We start from the raw sequence: 19,720 nt of genomic DNA, 5'->3' as shown, positions 1-19,720 counted from the left end.
GTGTCAACTCCCCTAAAATATGTTCTTCTCTTATTCCAAAAACATGATTATATCTGGAGAATATAATTGATCTTGTCAAAGAAGCCATAAGCAATAGCCAGGCCATTTCCATTTTGTTGCTTGACTTAACTGTTAAAAATCGTCTAAACTTTTTAAAAAGTTTGAATCTTACAGTGTATGAAATCCACAATAACAGTCTACAAAACCTATAATTTGATATTTGTTGACAAAAATATAAAAATATTGTGTACTAGATTGCTGAGTTTTTTGTTTAAAAAATAAAGTTAATTTTTGAAATTGTAAGTACAGGTAGTCCCCAGTTTAAGAACAAGTTCTGTTCCCAAGGTCTGTCCTTAAGTCAATTTTGTAGGTAAGCCAGAACAGTATTATTGTATAATACTGTATAAGTAGTACTGTATAATGAATTTGAACCATTGTGTATTTAACTTGAATCATTGTGTATTTAACTCAAATTTTGCTACAGTAGGCTCCATTCTTAACTATGGGTCAACTGTAACCCAGACATTCTTAACCCGGGGACTACCTGTATGCAGTTAAGTTATAGAGGTCATTTAGAAAAAGTCTTCAGACAGCCTATTTGACAGATATGGAAACAGTTTTACTATGAAAGTAGTAGAATGTTAATGCTCTGGTGTTAGTTTCAACTGAGTGGGCATTGTACACATTAATATACCACAGTTTTTGTAATCCTACTTTTGGCTGGGTGGTAGTCTTTGGCTTTTTCAATAATTTAATTGGCAAGAACCTGACAGTAACTGGTTAATGATGGGACCAAAATGCAGAGTAGCTCAATAACAAGCAAATTTAACTTATTTGTGGATTGAGACTAAGATGTATCTAGCAGAGAATCCAAGGGGTGAAAAAAGAAGTAAAGTTTACTTCTCTCTCTTGAGAAAGATACATGAGGGCTAAATGGCACATTATCTTAGCCATGAAGTTCTAGCCTTGAAGAAAAGAAATCAACAATCCAATTGAGAAATGTAATTTAGAATGAGCAAATAAATACATTCAACAATGTTCAACTTGTATATTCACAAGTTGTATCTCCAAAGTAAATAAACTCTTGCAACAAAGCAAAGTTAACAATAACTAATTAAAAGTCTTGGTTATACCCATATTATAACCAGCCTTTTATTGACATTGGTAGTGATGTCATATTGTGGGACTGTGAACAGATTTTTATTGTCTATTACATTTGTTTATAATATGACAAGATTTTTAATTAATGAATACAGTTTTATAGTATGGTTTTACTTTATTGTTTTATTTGACAGGCAGGCTTCTTCTCTGTATGTACTTAAACAAAGTACAGATGACCCTGAATTTAAGATTACCCACCCCCAAGGAAAAAATACACAGACAAAAATTCTGTGCAATGGCCAGTTTCCCCATCTTGTCAACCTCAAGGCTGCCAACTCCAACTGAAACCAATCCTGGAGGTCACCCCTCAAATGTCTGTATATAACCCACATGTATGTATATATAAATGTCCTAGAGCTCTACTCCAAAACCATTAAATTAATATTAATTGAATTAATAAGTATGGGTTAAAATTAATTACCTATATTTAATAGGACTGTACAATCACAATAGCTTCTGTTGCTTAAACTTAGCTCTGTATGTGTGAGAGAGAGTCTACAGATATTTGCATAGGTGTATGTTCTCTATTGTCGTTTTATTCAGAGCAACAGAAATTATATAAATTATACAAATTTCCTGTTTTTATCACTTTCCTATCTTCTTTAATAGACATGGTATTTATTAATATGCATACTGGCATGAATCAGTTTAATTTTAGAGCTCACTTATCAACAAGTGGGGCCGTCAGAAATGCTCTTCAGTTGCATTTTGCTTTCCATGTTTTATCTGGTAGTGTGTGTGAAGGAAACATCATCCTCTTGTAATCTGGATGGGGCAATACATATCCAAAGCAATCCTTAGTCAGTTTTATTTATGAACTGAACCTGACAATTTTGTGCATATGTTGAACTTTGAAAAGATCAGCATTTTATTTAAATATTTTGGAACTGATATGCTACATGACTATTAAATAGATGTTACTTTGTGTGGTGATACTGTAAAAGAGATAGGTTTCAAAAAAGAGTTTCTAAGTTGTAGAAAGTTAATATTTTAAAGAAATATTTTCATAGGGATACTTGTGACCCCTGCAGAGTGCCACATATCTCACAGAACACAATCATAGCAGGTTGCTTATTTATATTAAATAATGATTTGCCAGACTCTGCAATGTTCTGTGTAGTAAGGTATTAGACAATTTAACATGTTGATTTCTTTTGGTGAAGAGAGTATTGAATACTTACAGTGTCATTCTGTGCATATTTACTAATGAGTAGGCCCCACTGTGTTCAGTGGAACTTAATACCAAACAAGTAAGGGTAAGACTGCATCCACAAAATGTTAATTATAGCATTTTTTAAAATGTTCAGATATGCAAAGTAAGTGCAATGAAGCTTTCAGCTGGAAGTAGTTCTTAAAACAAACAAATTGTAACAACAAATTCTTATCAACCAGTAATAGGAATGTGAATCATAACACTTTCTTCCTTACCTCATAGAATAATATGTAAGGACTTGACAGTTGAAATAATCCTTAGTGAAAAATGGTAGAAGAAAATATTTTTGGCATGAAAAATGAGGGTATAAAATGAGTTAGTTAATTATTAATTATATATATAAAACTTTTGAAGCATTACAAAATAAATATAATTTGCCAGAAACAGTTGAATGGCAATATGTTAAAGTATTTGTAATGTTCCTTATTTGGTTGAGATGCCTGGGGTGCCTCCAAAACTTTTGTAACTCTGAATGTAATAAGAGGACAGCTTTTTAAGAGGCTAATCCAAGAATTCAGTATTACCAACATTAAATTTTTTTTTTTACAAAAATATGGATAGTATAAAATAGATTTGGAATAGAGAATTGGAATTTCCCATATTACACAACCAGGTCATATATTTCATATAATCTGAAAACAATTTAACAGAAAAATTATGTATTTATCAGACTCCTCAACAGATAAAAGGTTTATTGATCCTTCTTAAGTTAGAGATGAAACTTTAACATTTCTGCAGTATATGGTTTTAAACTGTCAAGGATTGACAGTCTTGAAGATTAGCCCTTAGTGTCCTCAAATTCTCAGTTCAAGCTAAAGGATGAACACAAGTGTAACATTTGGGAGCAATGGGGTTAGTTTGGAAGTAGCCCAATTACACTGAATTCAAATGTATTGGCTGGTCTCCAACCTTCCCTTTGTTGAGCTAGAACTGGTGGATCAACTTTGCAGCACCCTAGAGAAAGTGGATTATCTGGAGCCTTTTTAGTCAAGATTCAGACCCAAGCTTGTGATGGAGACTGCATTGGTCTCTTAGATTACCTTTGTTGAGACCTGGATGGGGATAGTGCACCCCTTCTGGTTTTACTGGACCTCTCAGTGGCTTTTGTCACCATCAACCATGGTATCTTATTGGACTGTATGCAGAAGTTGGGAATAGGAGGTGTTGTTCTCCTATTTTATTGTTTTATTGTTTTTATAGTTGTTATACTATGGATATTTACTGGGTTTTTATACTCTGTGTAAACTGTTGAGAGACTCTGGATTGTGGAAGGATAAAAATGTAGAAAATCAATCAATCAATCAATCAATCAATCAATCAATCCTCTCTTTCCTCTGCATTGCTGAGCTTTGAGGGAAGAATGGAAAACAGTTCTGCAATTTTGTTATCATTAGTGACAGCACTTACTGGGTAAACATGTGATGTCACAAACACTCTTCCTATAAACCATAAACAACATTTTCTGTAATAGCCTTGCATGTGGTGCCTAGGGGATTATGGTAGTAAAATCCAACTTATATGGGGATCCCCATATTGGGGGAGGCTAAGCTGCAGGAAAAGAATGCCCTTGGGGACAAACACAAGGGGGAGCAGAATGACAAAAGCGGTGTTTTGGTATTGCGATGCAAGCCACACTTGTTCTGTAGATGCATTGTGGTGTCACACACACATATGAAAGGAGCAGAGCTTGTAGCTTGAAGCTATGATGCTGTTGAAAGCAGCATAGATACTCATGAACGCTCTTCTAGAGTTCTCTCTTTAAATCAGCTGAGTTTCAGGGTACAGAGGAAGAGCACAGGCCGGGATGATGTGAGCTATAGACTAAAATTATCTGGGAAGCCTGACTTAGAGGATCTTAGAGGATTCCATATGGTTTTTCACTGATTAACCTTTCTTTGTACTGGAAGTCCTAGAAAGGTTGGCAGTTTAACTGCTCAAGATGATGAAGATGAGGATGGAAGCTTAAAACAGATAGGACAGGGCTGCAGTTTTCACTTTCTTTGTTACTCTTTTCCAGTGGGCTTTTCAAGCTTTTCAAGCATATATCAATAAAAACCACATTTATATTAAAACTAAAACGAAGAATAAAAAGAAAAAGAAACTCCACATTTTTTTAATAACATAGGCTATAAAAAGGAGATTTTTATCAATTATGAAAAAGATTTCAGCCATAAAAAGATAATTTAAAGAGTCGGAGATGGATGGCATAGAGCATTAATGTCAGCCAGAACAAATGGGCCCCCATTAGTCAAATGAAAAGTTGTGCCGCTGCCACTGCCTGGATTTCAAGTGATGTGCCTATTTTTTTCCCCTAAGCTTGATGAGCCTGTTGCACCTTAAAAAGGAAAGGTCTTTTGAGGGCAATCTGGTGCAAGCTACTGGTGTCCAGCAAAAGCTTATTGCTTTGGGATTCTTATCAATGAATAGTGGGCTGAAATTGTTTTCAGTAAATGCAGAAATACATACATGCCTAGTAGTACAGGCATGACCCTTGGAGGTAAAGCCCTATAAGTACTTCCAATATGTACTTCCAACATACAGAGAAACAGTTCTATTGCTTGCTTTCAGATGTGGTCACTACCAGAGGCATGGCTAAGAAGTTCTCTGGGTGAGTAGTTTAGAGGGAAGCTAGGATATCAAAATGCAGCTCTTGAAGAGCCCAGTATGTCCCCTGATTTGTCTAATGGCCTTGAAGTTTCCTACTGAAATAGTTATTCTTGATCCATGTGATATGGAAATGTGATCAAAATAGACCCCATGTCCTAATACAGTTTTATGTTATTTTTAGATGCCATAATATCTCTGAAGGCCATTAGGATGAAGAAGGTAGTATAAGTTTTAATAGTGTAACTACTAAAATATAGAGGGGCAACATTTTGTTTTCTTTGCAAAAATACAGAAGTGGTTGTCTCTGAAGTCTTACAGGATATTTTTTTCCAACTTTTCAGTCTAGTCTACAGCTCTGGTAGTGCCATCCATGTATAAATGAGGCTCAACTCTGTTTAGTTTTGCAGACCAGACAAGGTTGGCCATGTCCTGCCAACCTGCTGAGACATACTAATAATATTTAACAGTTCTATATAACTTCATACCATTCATAACATTTTAGTACATTATTTTATAATCCTTACAATAACATTGAAAGATATCAGATTATTACTGTTACCAGCATCACCACCACTACCAGCACCACTATCCAACTGCAAATGAGGGAGAGAGGGAGAGGGAGAGGAGACGAGACGAGAGGGATTTGCCTAAAGTCATTGACTGAATTCAAAGCAGAAGCAAGGCTGTAACCAAAACTTCCTTATTCATGCCTGGTCAGCTTTTGGACTGCATCATTACATTAGTCCGTGCTTAGCCACCACATATTTAACTAGATTATTCTGCACTGGTAAGGCATTCTGTAACACATCCATGGGAACACAGAAACTGTCAAATGATTTTGACCAGTGTGCTATAACCTTATTGTTGCTTTTGTATCTTAAAATTTGGAAGGCATGGTTAAAGGGAGAATGCTGTCCTAATGGGAGCAATCATTGCATGATACATTATGATGAATCCATTTGGAATCCATGAATAATTCTGGTTTTGTTTTAATGTATAGTTGCTGTCTGATAATTAGGAATGGAAAGAGAGCTATTTTTTTAGCAGTTGCTCTGATAGCAGCTTTTGTTCTTGGCGTCTATCCAATAACACAGTGAGAAAACATAAAGGTTGCATGCAGAAGATCCCTGGTTCAATCCCTACCATCACTAGTGAAGGAAGATTGGGTAAGCCATGAAGAAAATCCTTGTCTGACCTTGAAGAGCAATTGCAAATCAATGTAGGCAGTGCTGAGCTAGATAGACAATCTGACTTGGTATAAGATAGCTTCTGATGTCTTTCTGTAAGGCTGAAAAATGTGTACAAGCTGTTATACCCCTAACCATCCCGACAAACCTATAGTAACATCCATCAATCTGAGATTGTTTCCTTTCTCTTGCAGATCATGTCCCTGAAGAGCAGTAGCAGCAGCTCTGAGCCCATAACTGTAACTGATTTATGTTAATAGTTGAAACGATAATGTTTAATATGTAAAGTGCTAATCTATTTTTATGTTGATTATGAATAGGCCAGCTGTGCTTGTTTCCCTATTCATAGAGTTTAGTGAACAAGCCCATTTTACAGGCTGGGCTCTAAGGGTGATTAACATGCAAGCAGACACTGCTTTAAGATGGCAAAATCAGCTGAATTGCATTATTGAACCAGCCCTCTGGCATCTGAGGTGGGAAAAAGAAGGAAGAAGATAGGAGATGCAAAGAGCAGAGGGAGATGAATTTGAGGAAGGGAATAGTGTCTTCTTCACTGCTTTCATGGCAAATCCTTCAATTCAGTGTCTAGCCTTGAAAATGCAAAATCCACGCAGCACAACTGTGACCTTGTGGCAACCCTTGAGTATGTGAAACAAACGGGAAAAATCAGGTCACATTGATTTTATTGAAAGGCAGTAATTTTTAAAGAAATATCAAAACAATCAAAACTTATGATATCTGAAGCATTCTTTTATGCATACAGATATAAAATCAATGGCCAGCATGTGGCTTCAAGTTTTTCTGCCTTTTGTACCCAAGTAATGAATGCTGATTTTCTTGCCATTTTGTTTCTTCTCCATGCTTTGTTGAACGGTTTTGTATTCATTAAAAATGTCTTCATGTATTTAGGCTTATTATATCATTAATCATAATTATCATTTGTTGGATGGTTTGTTGTGAGTATACATTTAAGACATAACAACACAGAAAGCTAAGTTTATTCCAAGGCTGTTTATTATTCTCCTGTTTCAGTATTGCCTAAAAATGCCTTCTCCAACCTGATGCCTTCCAGATGTATTGGGCTGTATTTGGAATGGGCAGTCTGTGAACAGCAGCCCAGCTCTTTTTTTGCACCTTCCAGGATCTCTAAACATTGTGCCACAAAAATGTAATGGCAAATTGCAAGTCATGGTATTAATGCCTTCTTTTTGCCAGTTTTCATCAGAAAATCCAGTGACGTAGGTGGGTTAAGCCTCCAATAGATTTTGTATACTATTCTTATTTTAAAAAACCGAAAACCTCAATAACGTGAAAAAGAGCTAAAGCTTCCATCCATTACTGCATCACTATTATTTCCACTATGGCCCTTGGTTATGTAAAAAATTAAAATTTGTAGTTGTTGGTTACAAAAAGTCCGTCCTTGGAACTCGGCACATTTGGAAAGTACCTGGTTGGAGTAAATTGGTCATACCAGAGGTATGCAATTTTGTCCCCCACCCCAGCACTCAGAGGATCTCCATTAGTTGATGAATTGTAACTTTGACAACAGTTGAGAGAAATTATCTATACAGTCATCATAATTAAGCTTAATATTAATTTTAGTTTGTTCAGGCTCTTCTTCTTCCTTTGTCTACCCCTGCCTGTTATTTTTGAGAGTAGGCTCTAGCATTCCACTCAAAGCCCAGGTAGGGCAAAGTGATTACACATAGAAGGAGTCTACACTGATGGCTTTTTGGGTTTTCTAGATCATTTGGTGGATCAAGATATTGAATGTTGTATTTCCTCCATTCAAAGTATATGCCCCTTTGTTACAAAACCTTCCTCAAAATATAGCACCTCACATTTATATTTTGAATGCCAAAATTGTTCTGTTGAGGGTGCTTTGTGATGTCACAGTCAATCAAAAATCAGTATAAGCCGGCAGAACATAATCTCCTGATCATAATGTCCACAGAAGATGCACAAAATATATGAATGTTTTTATGCATATTTAAGCTATTCCCCTTCTCTAAATGAAATTAAAAGATTTTCTTTATTCTGACAAGCCCTCCAAAGTTTCCTTTTAGATTATAAAGGAGTCAGAAATATGCTCAGGGGGTTACTTGCCTGTAGTTCTCCATCTGCTGCTTTGAATATCCTCAACCGCATGGTGGAGGTGAATTCCTGGTTTGACTGAATGTGGCAGATTTCCTGTTCCTAAAAGAGGCTTAATGAAATGAAGCAGGAGTCCAGCTTTTACATTTATGATTATATTGTTTCCCCCTCTTCCTCCAAGAACCTGAAAGTGACATCCATAGTGCGTCCTCTGCAATACAGATTAGACTGAGGCTGAATGGGGACTTAAACCCAGGTTGTCTTTTAACAGGAACGCTACACAAACTCTTAGTTGCAGGGGAGGTGTTATAACTGAACAAGTCTCAAACCACTTAAGAGAACTTTTGAGTTAAAAGGAAGAAAGTTTTTTCAATGGATTTATTTTTCATGGCCTACTAATTTCTGACAGTTGGGGAAATAACTGATTAATTAACAGGAAAAGTCACTACTGACAGAATTGCTCTTTATTTAAGAAGTAAAACCAATTTCATGTCTCTTTATAATGGTATGACTGGAGGAGGAAAAGTTTATGTTAAATTCGCATTATTGTAAAGAATTGTGGACTGATTCAGGATGTATTTCGCAAACTGGAAAAAAAGTGCTATTTATGGAATGGCTAAGATCCAGCACAAGCCTGTCCCCCCAAACCCGAGGTACAGGCCATTTTTATAGCAGTGGAACAATTCCTTCCTCACATACCCCAACCCTCAAGCCTCCAAGAGCAGTTTTGAATCCAACTTTAAAGGAATAGTTGAATAAACAAACACAGTTTATGTACACTACTGATACATAGCTAAGTAGGATTAATTAATACAGGCAAACCTGACAGATGTGTCACCTATTTTGATTTGGAATCATTATTTATTTACATTTTAAAATACAACTTGTAAGAGAAAGTACAATAATATTATCTCATTATAATCTGAATTTGTATGTGTTTTTCTATATTTACAGTATCATTTAAAATATTTCTTTCTAATTAATGGAATAATATAGTTCAAAAATTTGTTTAAAATCCAGAAAATATCAAGGTCTGTTGAAGATATAGTGGGTAGCTGTTGAACAGAAGGCCTCTGTGCTTTTAATATCCAGAATTTGGAACTGTAGGATTTAAGACACTTTTGGTCAAATTTTTGTCCAGTAACAGATAAACAGTTATATGTGTTTTAATTTCAGTAAATTTTCTTGGCATATTGCTTTCCTTAAAGTTTTTAAGCTGTTTTTCCTTCTTAAAACCATCAGTTGCTGCTGGTGGTTGTTCTGTTGTTTTAGGCTGACTTGATAAGTTATATAGAAAAACAGGGAAGAAACAACAAATAAATCAATATTCCGGCATTATATAATGCATATAAATTGCTTATAATTTTCCTGATCACAATAGGTTTTATAAAGCATGTTCCTTTTTTTCCATTATCTGTCAATCAGATGTCTCTAGAGTACTTGTGAGCAAGAATCTCCTGCTTCTCTTCCTTTGCAAATGGTATTTGGAAGCATAATGTCCCTAACCCAAAAATAACACTGAGTCTCAAAACTAGTAGTAATGTACTTGATAGACTAATCCTTCATGAGTTTATCCAATCCCCTTTAAAGCCATTCAAGTTAGTGGCCATCACCAAATCTTATGGTAATTAATTCCACAGGTTAATTATATACTGTATGAAGAACATAACATACTAAAACACAATTAACTGCAGAGTCTGAGCTCAGAGAACCCTAAGGACTCCACAGTTCAACCCTGAGCTACATATATTCGCTTCTATTGATAATTAACTGCTTTTATTTTAAGAAGAACATTCACTTAACTGTAGGCAACCAGACAAAAGGTAATTTATGTCAGCAGTATGGGAAGGGGAAGAGGAAAAAAAAGATGTGAAGTAGTAGAGAACAGAGAAAAACAAAGGAGTATATTGAAACTGGGTCCTGAACTCATATTAGGAGGGGAACTACTTACCTATTATTAGGCTGAATTTTCACAGGCAGAGTATAATCAAACATGGGAAAACCTGTGATACTTTACTTTGGCATGAAGCTGTCTTGGGAGAAGAGACATATCTGTATTTTTCCTGGAGGCTTCCCAGTTTTCCCGCTGGAGTAGGAAGCCTTTGAACTCTCTTCCCCAACCTGGTGTTTAGCTTTTGAGGCTAAGTATTAAATTTTTAATTGACATAGGTTAATAGGCTGCTTTAATTTCAATCAACTTTAAGAGGTCCATGCTCCAATACAATCCAAAGATTAAAACAATGAATAATAGTACAATACAATACAAAACCAAAATAATCTTTACCTCTAAGGAATAGCACTCTCAACCACATAACAATTAGATATTGCAGCAAGAACAAACCAACACTCATTTCAATCTCCAAAGGCTTTCTGAAATAGCCAGGACTTGACAGCTTTCTAAATGCCAATAGGGTTGGTGCTGATCTAACTGGGTGCACCACTCTTCCAAGAGAGAAGGGCAGCAACAGGAAGGCCCACTTTGTGGTCCCTGATGATGATATTCCCTCAGTGTTAAAGGGTTCCCTGCTTACTAGATCTTATTATGGAAGTCTGATACATTTGAAGAATTGAGGAAGGTTCAACTAATCACCAATTTAACTAATCCATAGTCTGCACTGTTTACATTTTCTTTATTGTTATATTTTTAAAACACAGGTGTTGAAGCTTGTCTCTTGAGAGAAAAGAAAAATAAGAATTATAATTCTGAGTAAAAGGGAAATATAAATACAAAAATAGATCTGCATGGTTGGAGTTTGGTGGGTAAAATAGTGGTCTTCAATCAGTCCCCAGTGGCTTCTGACAATGGCCAGATTGCATTGGTGCAATTTCCTGAAACGTTGAGGCAAACACACACACAAAAACTACAGTATAAATCCTGAAATAGGCTTAAATACATTTGAAAAGAAGGAAAATGAAAACTCTAAAACTACTTTCCCAAACCTAGAGGTAAGAAATAGAAAATCTGAACCACACATGCACATGATATGGTCAAAATGCTTGGCATTGTTGTTTTGCCCACTGTAGTCTCACTGTTTTCCTCCACTGTTGCTTTCTCTGCTCTTGCCTCTGGCTACATATTTTTGCTACTCCTTTTTTTCTAGTAATACCCATATATTAGAATGCTGCACTTGATCAATCCAGGCTTATTGATTTTATTGCTAGTTCTACCTTTCATTAAACTTCTGACTTTAATTAAATATGTTCTGTGTATTTCTCTGAATGTGGATGATAAGCAAAAATAAATTAGGACAGAATAAAGCATTTCCTTAAAGTATTTCTGTGCAGATTTCTTTTCTTTTTCTTTTTTAAACCAAATTAGGCTAATGGCCACTATTGTATTACTCACCAAGCACATACTAATAGAAAGCTGGGTTGAGTGGAGGATGATGCTTTAAAACACCAAAAGAAAGGTGTGTTTTTTTTTCCAAGTAAAGCTATTTTTATAAATAACCCAAATGTATAAGATTTGCCTACATTTATTGAATAATTTATTCTGTTGTTGCTCACCATGAAGATAAGTTGAGCCTATATAAAATTCTTGACTACGTTAAAATCAGGTCGTGTCCACGCTATTGTTTATACCAGCAATTCTCATTCTCACTTCTCGTTTTCTTTTTGATGAATCACTTGAAAATTGCCAGGAATCTCAGACAATTTTATTTTTTTTCCTTAAAATTGTTCTATAAATTAAGAAAAGTAGTCTGTTACTTACAATTTCTTTCTTCAGCTCTAAGGCTCATCAAAATCTGTGCAACATCATGAAAAAAAAGTTACCTGAAACCCTGGTTTGTTCTCACTTTCTAAACTTTGGGGATTCCACACTTTTTTTTTGAAAAAAAAGTATGCCTTTTTAATTTGTCACAAAAGAGAAAAACAAATGATACAAAAAGCAAAACATAATAAATCAGAACATAATTAAAAAGTAGAGAAAAAAGAAAAAAATAGTTGCTATATATTAAAATAATTAAATATATGCTAGTACTCAAATCTTAAACCTCAGAATAAACCTTGACTGCACAGAATTGTATTGATCAGTTTTCTTCCAGTGTAGGTAGAAAGTCAATTAATTGTAGATAGGATAAACATGTCTTCCATCCAGAATTTTAATTTAGATATGCTAGAGTGTTTCCACCAGAGTAAAATAATCATCTTAGTTGCTCCCTGTGGATGATAAATCTAAACTTCACACTTGGATAGGTTCCACATTTCCAGAATGAAATTCCACATCTTTGACCCTTAAATCCCAAACGTAAATCTTTGACCCTTATTTCTTTCCCGAGTGCCCTACTTATAATGCTATGAATAGGGCTGGCTTTACGATAAGGCTGAGTAGGCACTGGCCTAGGGCGCCAAAGCTTAGGGGGGTGCCAATGCCGTCCTTCCTTCCAATCCATTCTAAAAATGCAAAGCTTCACATCAGCAGGAGGTGGCACCATCAGTCAACGTGGCCTAGGGGCATCATATATTCTTGAGCTGGCATTGCCTATGAATATTAAACTGAAATGGTGTCAACATAGAATAGCCCCAGACTGCATTTCCAGCATACAAAGGATGAAACCCAAACCTTGCTAATCATTATCTGGGGTGTTCACTGTATTTAAAAAAGAATATTTGGTTGAAATAATCCACTTTAAGATCCTATGATACTAATTCAATAAATTGATTTGTTAAAACAGTTTATTCTAATTCATTATTGCAAATTCTAAATTACCCATCATCTATCATAATACAATTTTTCAATTGTAAATAAAAATTAATTGAAGGTTTAGAAATTTCAAAAACTTTTTTCTAATAATATTAATAGTTTAGAAACTTCAGATTTAACTAATGCATTGGGCCCAGATTATATGGTCAATATAAGCCCAGTGGCATAACTGAAAATTGGGAGAATTAAAACACCTCAACAGCTCAATTAAACCTATAGTATTAGCCCTCTTGGTTCATTATCTCAGTGTAAATTCAGTCTCAAATATTCCCAGTTCCTTCAATCTCTCCTCACAGGAGACAGTTTCTACCCCTCTGATTATCCTTTTTGCCCTTCCTTAAAGCTGTACCAATTTGCCTAAATTATTCTTGAACAGTCCAAGTGAATTCCATAACTTTGTGGATAGGGCTGACAGTACAGGTCTTCCTTCTTTAGCTGGTGCTCAAACCGATGTAGAGCTTGCTGAAGTGATCTAAACATGTTTTCATACATAATTTAACCAGATATGTATAAGAATCCTATAACCATGAAGAGACTAATGCATTTGTTAGTAGGGGAGGTTTCTATCCCCTATTCCTCCCATTGTTATTGCTGTCTGCCTTAGTCAGGCTCTGCAATAACTACAGCAAAGCATCCACAAGGCCAAATAATAGGCAATCATTATAAGGGCATGATCCATCTCCATTAACAGTTGGGGAGAGAAATTTTATACAGGGCCTCAGATTGGAGTGAAAGGCACTATATTGCACAGAAGTTGTTATTATTAGGAATACTTAATAAATATGGACTTTGACAACCAAGCTAGAGTCTCATCAATTAAGTTTGGCATTCATTAGTCAAGAAGAAGTCCAATCAGATTTCACAGACCTGGCCTCTATAAATTCTGAACAGTTTGTTCTGACATTTGATGAATTTTTCTTCATAATCCACTATCTGCTATGATAAATCTAATCTTTCATCTTCTGCTGTCTTAATAACTCCTAGAGCAACAATGCAACACTTGATTTCTGAGCACAGAATGCATAAATTGATGGAAGGAAGAAAGAATTGTACTTGCTGTCCAAATGTAAAGTAGCTCTTTTTTTTAGTGTAACATTTGGGTGACCTTAGAGGCCTAGGTCTTGTGAAAACTAATGAGGTGGGGATCTGCGTTTCAATGATTCAGCATCTTATTTAATTTTTAAATAGTTGGGGCAGGATGGAATAAGGTTGGTATATTATAGATTTGTTTCAACAGGAATTTTCAAAAGCTTTCTGAGTACTTGTGTAGCAACATACAGCTTTCTTTTTCCAAGTCAGAAAAGGCAAAGAACCTTCTGGTCCCAGAAAGACTAATAAATGTCTTAATAATACCATGTTTTGTGGACTAGACATCACATACATGAAAACCTGTGCTATAAATACAGGAGGTTTCAAACTTTTTTAGGCTATGGGACCCATAAGCTTAAGAAAAAGAACCCTAGATCAAGAGGCAGGGAGAGTGCTGCCAGGCAGAGGCATTTTCCTAGGTAAAAATTGTGCCCATCGTTTTCGTTTAATTTTTATTTATTTATATTTCAGATTTGTCACTGCCCATCTCAACCACTGGGTGGTTTTCACTCTGCTGCTGCCATTGCCTCTCAAAAACAGTGTTGAGTCATCATGAGCACAAACACCCCGGGGCCGGGGGGGGGGGGACTTCTGAAGGTCAGCTGACAAGCCACACCCTTTCCGCTGTAAATATTCACTCCTGCATTTCAGTGAATTTTTTTTTTTTTTTGCCCCTTAAGGTTCTGTGGAATACAATTTAAAAAACCCTACTATATTATGTCTTTAAGATGCCAAGAGACTCTCGGTTTTGCTGCAAGACAAATGTAGCCACTCTTCCAGAGCAGTTGCATCATGACAGATTAGTCCAACTAAAGTCAGACTATCTGTTCCTACTGGCAGTGGCTTTCCTTGGTTTCAGGCCAAATTTTCTTCCTGTCACCTGCTACCTGATCTTTTTAACTAGAGGTGACAAGTATCGGAACTGAATCTTTTCTATGCAAAGCATATAAGTGCCATTGAGTTACTGTATGTTCTCATCCTCATAAAATCATGTCTAAAAATATGTATGGCTGAAGCCAGGAGTTTTACTGATTCAAATTTCTGCCCAATCTGTATTACCACTCTCATCATGATTATTATAAACATTATTTCTATCTTTACATATATTATTTGCATGATTAAAAATCAGCCCCAGCAGTGAAGAATTTTATAATGTAAATTATCTGGCTGTGCAGATTGAATTTCAATATTCAATGTGGTGAATGTTTCCACACATCTCAACAGCTTAAAGTCAATCTGGCAGTACAATAAGGGCTCCATATTTGGGCTGCAGAATTCATGATGGCCATAGGTAACAGGAAAGACTCAGACTTAACTGCATTTCTTTCCTGCCATCTAGTGGTTATCCAGATTTTTGCAGCCCAGATGTGGTAGCCCAAGGTGCACTGGGCCAGATAAGTAGCTGCTTAGCTATGCACCACTTATAATGAGGTGATGCTATGGAGTCTTAGACCCGCAACTCATGAGGCTTAACAGTGGCACATATGGAGATACAGTAGGAATGTCGGTATGCCAGGTAGCTCAAAGATGCAGCTTGATGGATGTGAAATCAGTCTTATTGGCAATCAATCTCATTTAGCACATAGCAAATTGTAATGGGGGTTGGATTTTGAAGACTACATTTCCCAACAGCCTTTCTTGTGACTGAGAGAAGGATTGGTTTCCTAAAGGAAGATTCAAAGACTGACTGGGTTCACTAAGCCATAATATGATTGGTTTGGTTTAGTTCATCTAAATAATTGCTATAGGAACTATGTTTCTACTAGTCTTGGAAGTACTGCCATACTGTGTAATCACTAACTATGTGAGTAGGATTTGCACTCCATGTTAGACTAAAATGCGCGGACGAGTTTGTGGCTCAGTGTATTGTGCCAATCTATGGAGTGATCACGAATGTGGAGAATATCTACTGTTTCTCCAGGATACATAAACCTCTAGTCAAGTATAGTAGTTTTGGTGATACCATGAAACTATTAAAAAGCAAAACAGCCCCCTGACAACTTTACTAATTTCTCTAAGCCATCTGACCTCTGACTGAGCGTTAACTTGGGTTTAATAGGGTGGGGGAACTAAAATGTAATCTTAATATCTTGTGAAATGTACGAAAGGAAGACAATTTTTCTGGCGGCAAGGATGTCAAAAGGATGAATCATGAATCCACTGTAATTATGAAAAAATATGTAACTAGTTCTTTTCAAATGCAGTTGTTCTGTTTAATTGATTTTGCCGGCAGAGAAATAAAATAAATAAAAAAAAATTAAAAGGTGCCCTCCCTGTGAATTACTGGAGGCAGCTGAGCCTCCACTGGAATTTAATTGCTGCAAATGTGCCAGTTAGCTGCTGGTAATACTTATTGTGGAAGCAGGAAGAAAGGGGTGGCAGAGCCAAGAAGTGGTGTGTCTGTGTGCTGGCTGGGGGGAGGAGGAGGGAGGGAGGGAGGGAGGGAGGGAAAGCTGCTGTCAACAGCTGCATGTAGGCACGGGCTGCTTCTTTGCCTCCCCCTTCATCAACACAAAAGGTTTCTGTTGGATGCTTTGCATGTAGGCTGTTTAAAAGTGTTTTATTCATATTTAATTGCTGGCTTGCTACAGTTCCCATCTTTAATTACTGTGTTAAAAAGTAGGCTATAAAATGCACTAGCATTCAATTTGTTTTCTTTTAATTTCTGCATATATAATGTATTCCTTGACTGCTGCCTCTGTTATGTGAGTTTAAGTGTGTGTGTACGTGCATGCATGTATATGAGATAAGTAGGGGACGAGTAAGCAGTCTTCTTTCAAATCTGCTACCAGATTTTTAAACACGCTTGGCCAAACCCAGGGGATTCAAAATAGCTTTGAAGCCAATCCCAACTGTAAGGTTGAAACTTTAATGCAAAATTCCTATTTTTTCTCTCTCTGCCCATCCTACCTCATTCGGGAAAGGGATGAAATCCTGGCTGTGCCAGAAGGCCTGGGGGCCGTATGGGGGCTTGCACCAGGAGGTGGCTTGTGGGGTGATTGACCTTGGCCCCTGCCCCCCAATGTTTTTAGTATTTATGTACAGGGTTTGTTTTTTATACTTGATTTTTAATGGATTAATTTATTTTAATTATTTATGGGGCATTTTTAATTGTTGATGGGGTTTTTGATTTTAACTGGGAGCCACCTAGAGTCACCCTTGGGGGGGGGAGATGGGTGGCATACAAATTTAATAAATACATACATACATACATACATACATACATACATACATACATACCATGCTCTCCAATAGTCCAATTCCCATATGCACTTTTCTGATTAATCCTCTTCTCTTAGGACTCCTATAATTGAGCAGCAAAAATCTAGACAATCACTAGATGGCAGCAAAGAGTTTAGCTTTGCTGCTATTTCATGGTTGTCCAAATTTTTGCAGCCTAGATATGGCAACCCTATCTATTCTGCTTTCCTTCTGTTTAGCTTTTGACTGTTACGTCTTTCAGTGAATGGGATATCAGTTAGCTGCATATAGTCATAGAACCATGACTATATGCAGCGAATCCGTTATCCTTAATTAGGGTCAGGTTAATCATCAAACTGAGCCCTGTTTGGTTTAATTGTGGATATTAAATAAACTGTAATTGGTTAGGTTCATGCAGGACACTAACTCAAAGTCAGCCACACAGTGACTCAGTGCAATGTGTGAGTTCAGCTCACCTAGATAAGGTATATTCTGGCTTCATACAGTGTACTGAACCATCATGTGATCTGCTTGATTCTTGCTCAGTGTGGTATGAGCCCCGCTGGTTAAACTGCTATGTACAGACCAGTCCATTAGGACTTGTTTAGCAAATTATGACTTAGAAATCTTTGTTTATGGTTATATGTGAACATAGCCAATTGGCAAATATGTGAAAAGCCATCTCAAACACCCTGCTAATGTAAGAATAGCACTGTTGGATCAGTTTTCACATCAACTAAATAAATGTATATGGGAAGCTCACAAGGAGGACGTTATCTATTCTGTTTCTTTCTTTTTAGAGTTGTTTTGTCACCTTTGGGTCTACCAGGGCAGTATACAAGAAATATACAAAAATAAATGATAAAATACAACATTAAAACGATACTATCCATCCTAGCCATGTTAGAAAACACTACATATTTCTAAAGCTAAATTAAAATGGTGTCTCTTTTACATCCTTTTGGAAAACAGGCAACACAGCTCAATTTTCAGAAGCCATTCTGGAGGGGGCATAAAGCCATCACTAAGCCTTCTCTTAGATCTTTGTATAGTATTTTTTAATTTAGCAAATAACAAGTGACATTTGTGTTATGCTAAGAGTAATTCTAGCAGCACAAAGTGTGATTACAACAGATAACTGTTTGTGATGTGGCTATGAATTTCAGTCCCCTGATTAAGGCCCATTTTGTGGTAGACCTAGTTGGTTGTTGTCTAATGGAAGAAATTATCCTTACTAGCCAAGGTTCATCTGGCATCTGAAATGGCAATGATCTAAAAACAGTGAGAAAAGACTTCAGTTCTCCAGAGCACATAGTGATTGATCTCAAGGTGGACCTTATTGAGTAAAAGAACAACAGAGAAATTTTATTGCAGAAAGTAAAATTAATTAACAGATTAAATCTAATTTTCATGGAGTAAACAAGGATGAAGTGTGCTTGTAATATTACCTAGGCAGTCCAGTTCACCAATGCTAGAATGTCTGTGTCATGCTCAAAAACACTTCTGTGTGTAACTACTTTCAGTTATTACTGAGCAAGGTAAATGTAAAAATTATTTAATTAAACAACAGCCAAGCCTTTTCTCATCTTAACGCTGGTTCAGTGTGTGGACAAACTACATGATGACAACAATGCTTTTGGTTTTTAACACGTGATGTATGAATTCTTCAGTTTCTCAGTGACATGGCCTTTCTAAATATTACGATAATATGTTATATTGCTCTATTTTGTTCTTGGATACTGCAAAAGTTCAAGGACTAAAATATTGATAGACTTAAGCATCTGCAAACTTGATGTCTCTCTTCTCCTTGCAGATCAATGAGTTGTTTGTCAGTTTTGAAGATGTTCCGTTGGGGGCAGCATCCTTAGCCCAAGTCCACAAAGCTGTGCTACAAGATGGGAGGACGGTTGCTGTAAAGGTTCAGCATCCTAAGGTCGAAGCACAGAGTTCTAAGGATATTCTACTGATGGAGGTAAATCAGAGGCTTTCTGTAGCCACTTTAAAAATGCTCTCCATTATCCCTAAGGCAGACAGGCTGAAAAATTCAGGTTGGATCTCTTCTGGCATTATGATTCTTTTCTTTCAACGAGGATGTCTTTAGCTTGTTAAAATGTTTCAGAAAATAAGCTGCACATTTTTCAACTGCTGTGTGAAAGAGAAGTAGTGTATACTATAAGTGTGTGTGTGTGTGTGTGTATCAAATCAAATACAGAGCAGAGATGGCTTCTTGCATGTTCAAGCTGGAACTCTACACTTGCATAACATTTTATCTGAGCTTGTTATTTAAACCATAGGCAGATAACCAATAGCCAGACTTTTCTGTAACTATTTAAACCTCTCCACAATGACCTCTGATTTATCATTGCTACCATTGGGTTTTGCTAATATGCTCTGTTAATACTGCATGCCAATCCTCCCACTTGCTGGTCCTCTCTCACTATTTTCCTATTTCTCCACATTCTT

At 36.4% G+C, this 19,720-nt stretch overlaps 1 protein-coding gene across 6 annotated transcripts in view; it reads left to right on the top strand.

Moving 5' to 3' along the window:
* Window positions 1–19,720, top strand: part of ADCK1 (aarF domain containing kinase 1) — a 112,933-nt gene that overhangs the window by 62,959 nt on the left and 30,254 nt on the right. For all 6 annotated transcript variants that reach the window (XM_088145272.1, XM_088145271.1, XM_088145270.1 and 3 more), the window contains one exon: window positions 19,071–19,229. In XM_088145272.1, coding sequence (XP_088001398.1) covers window positions 19,071–19,229 — 159 coding nt within the window. The remainder of the gene's footprint in view (window positions 1–19,070; window positions 19,230–19,720) is intronic.

This window comes from Python bivittatus, unplaced genomic scaffold (assembly GCF_059951505.1).
Source record: "Python bivittatus isolate LINGU-HERP-01145 unplaced genomic scaffold, Pbiv_v1 ctg000480_np1212, whole genome shotgun sequence".
In the NCBI taxonomy this organism is placed as follows: Eukaryota; Metazoa; Chordata; class Lepidosauria; order Squamata; family Pythonidae; genus Python; species Python bivittatus.
This window is presented reverse-complemented; position numbering and strand designations above follow the sequence as displayed.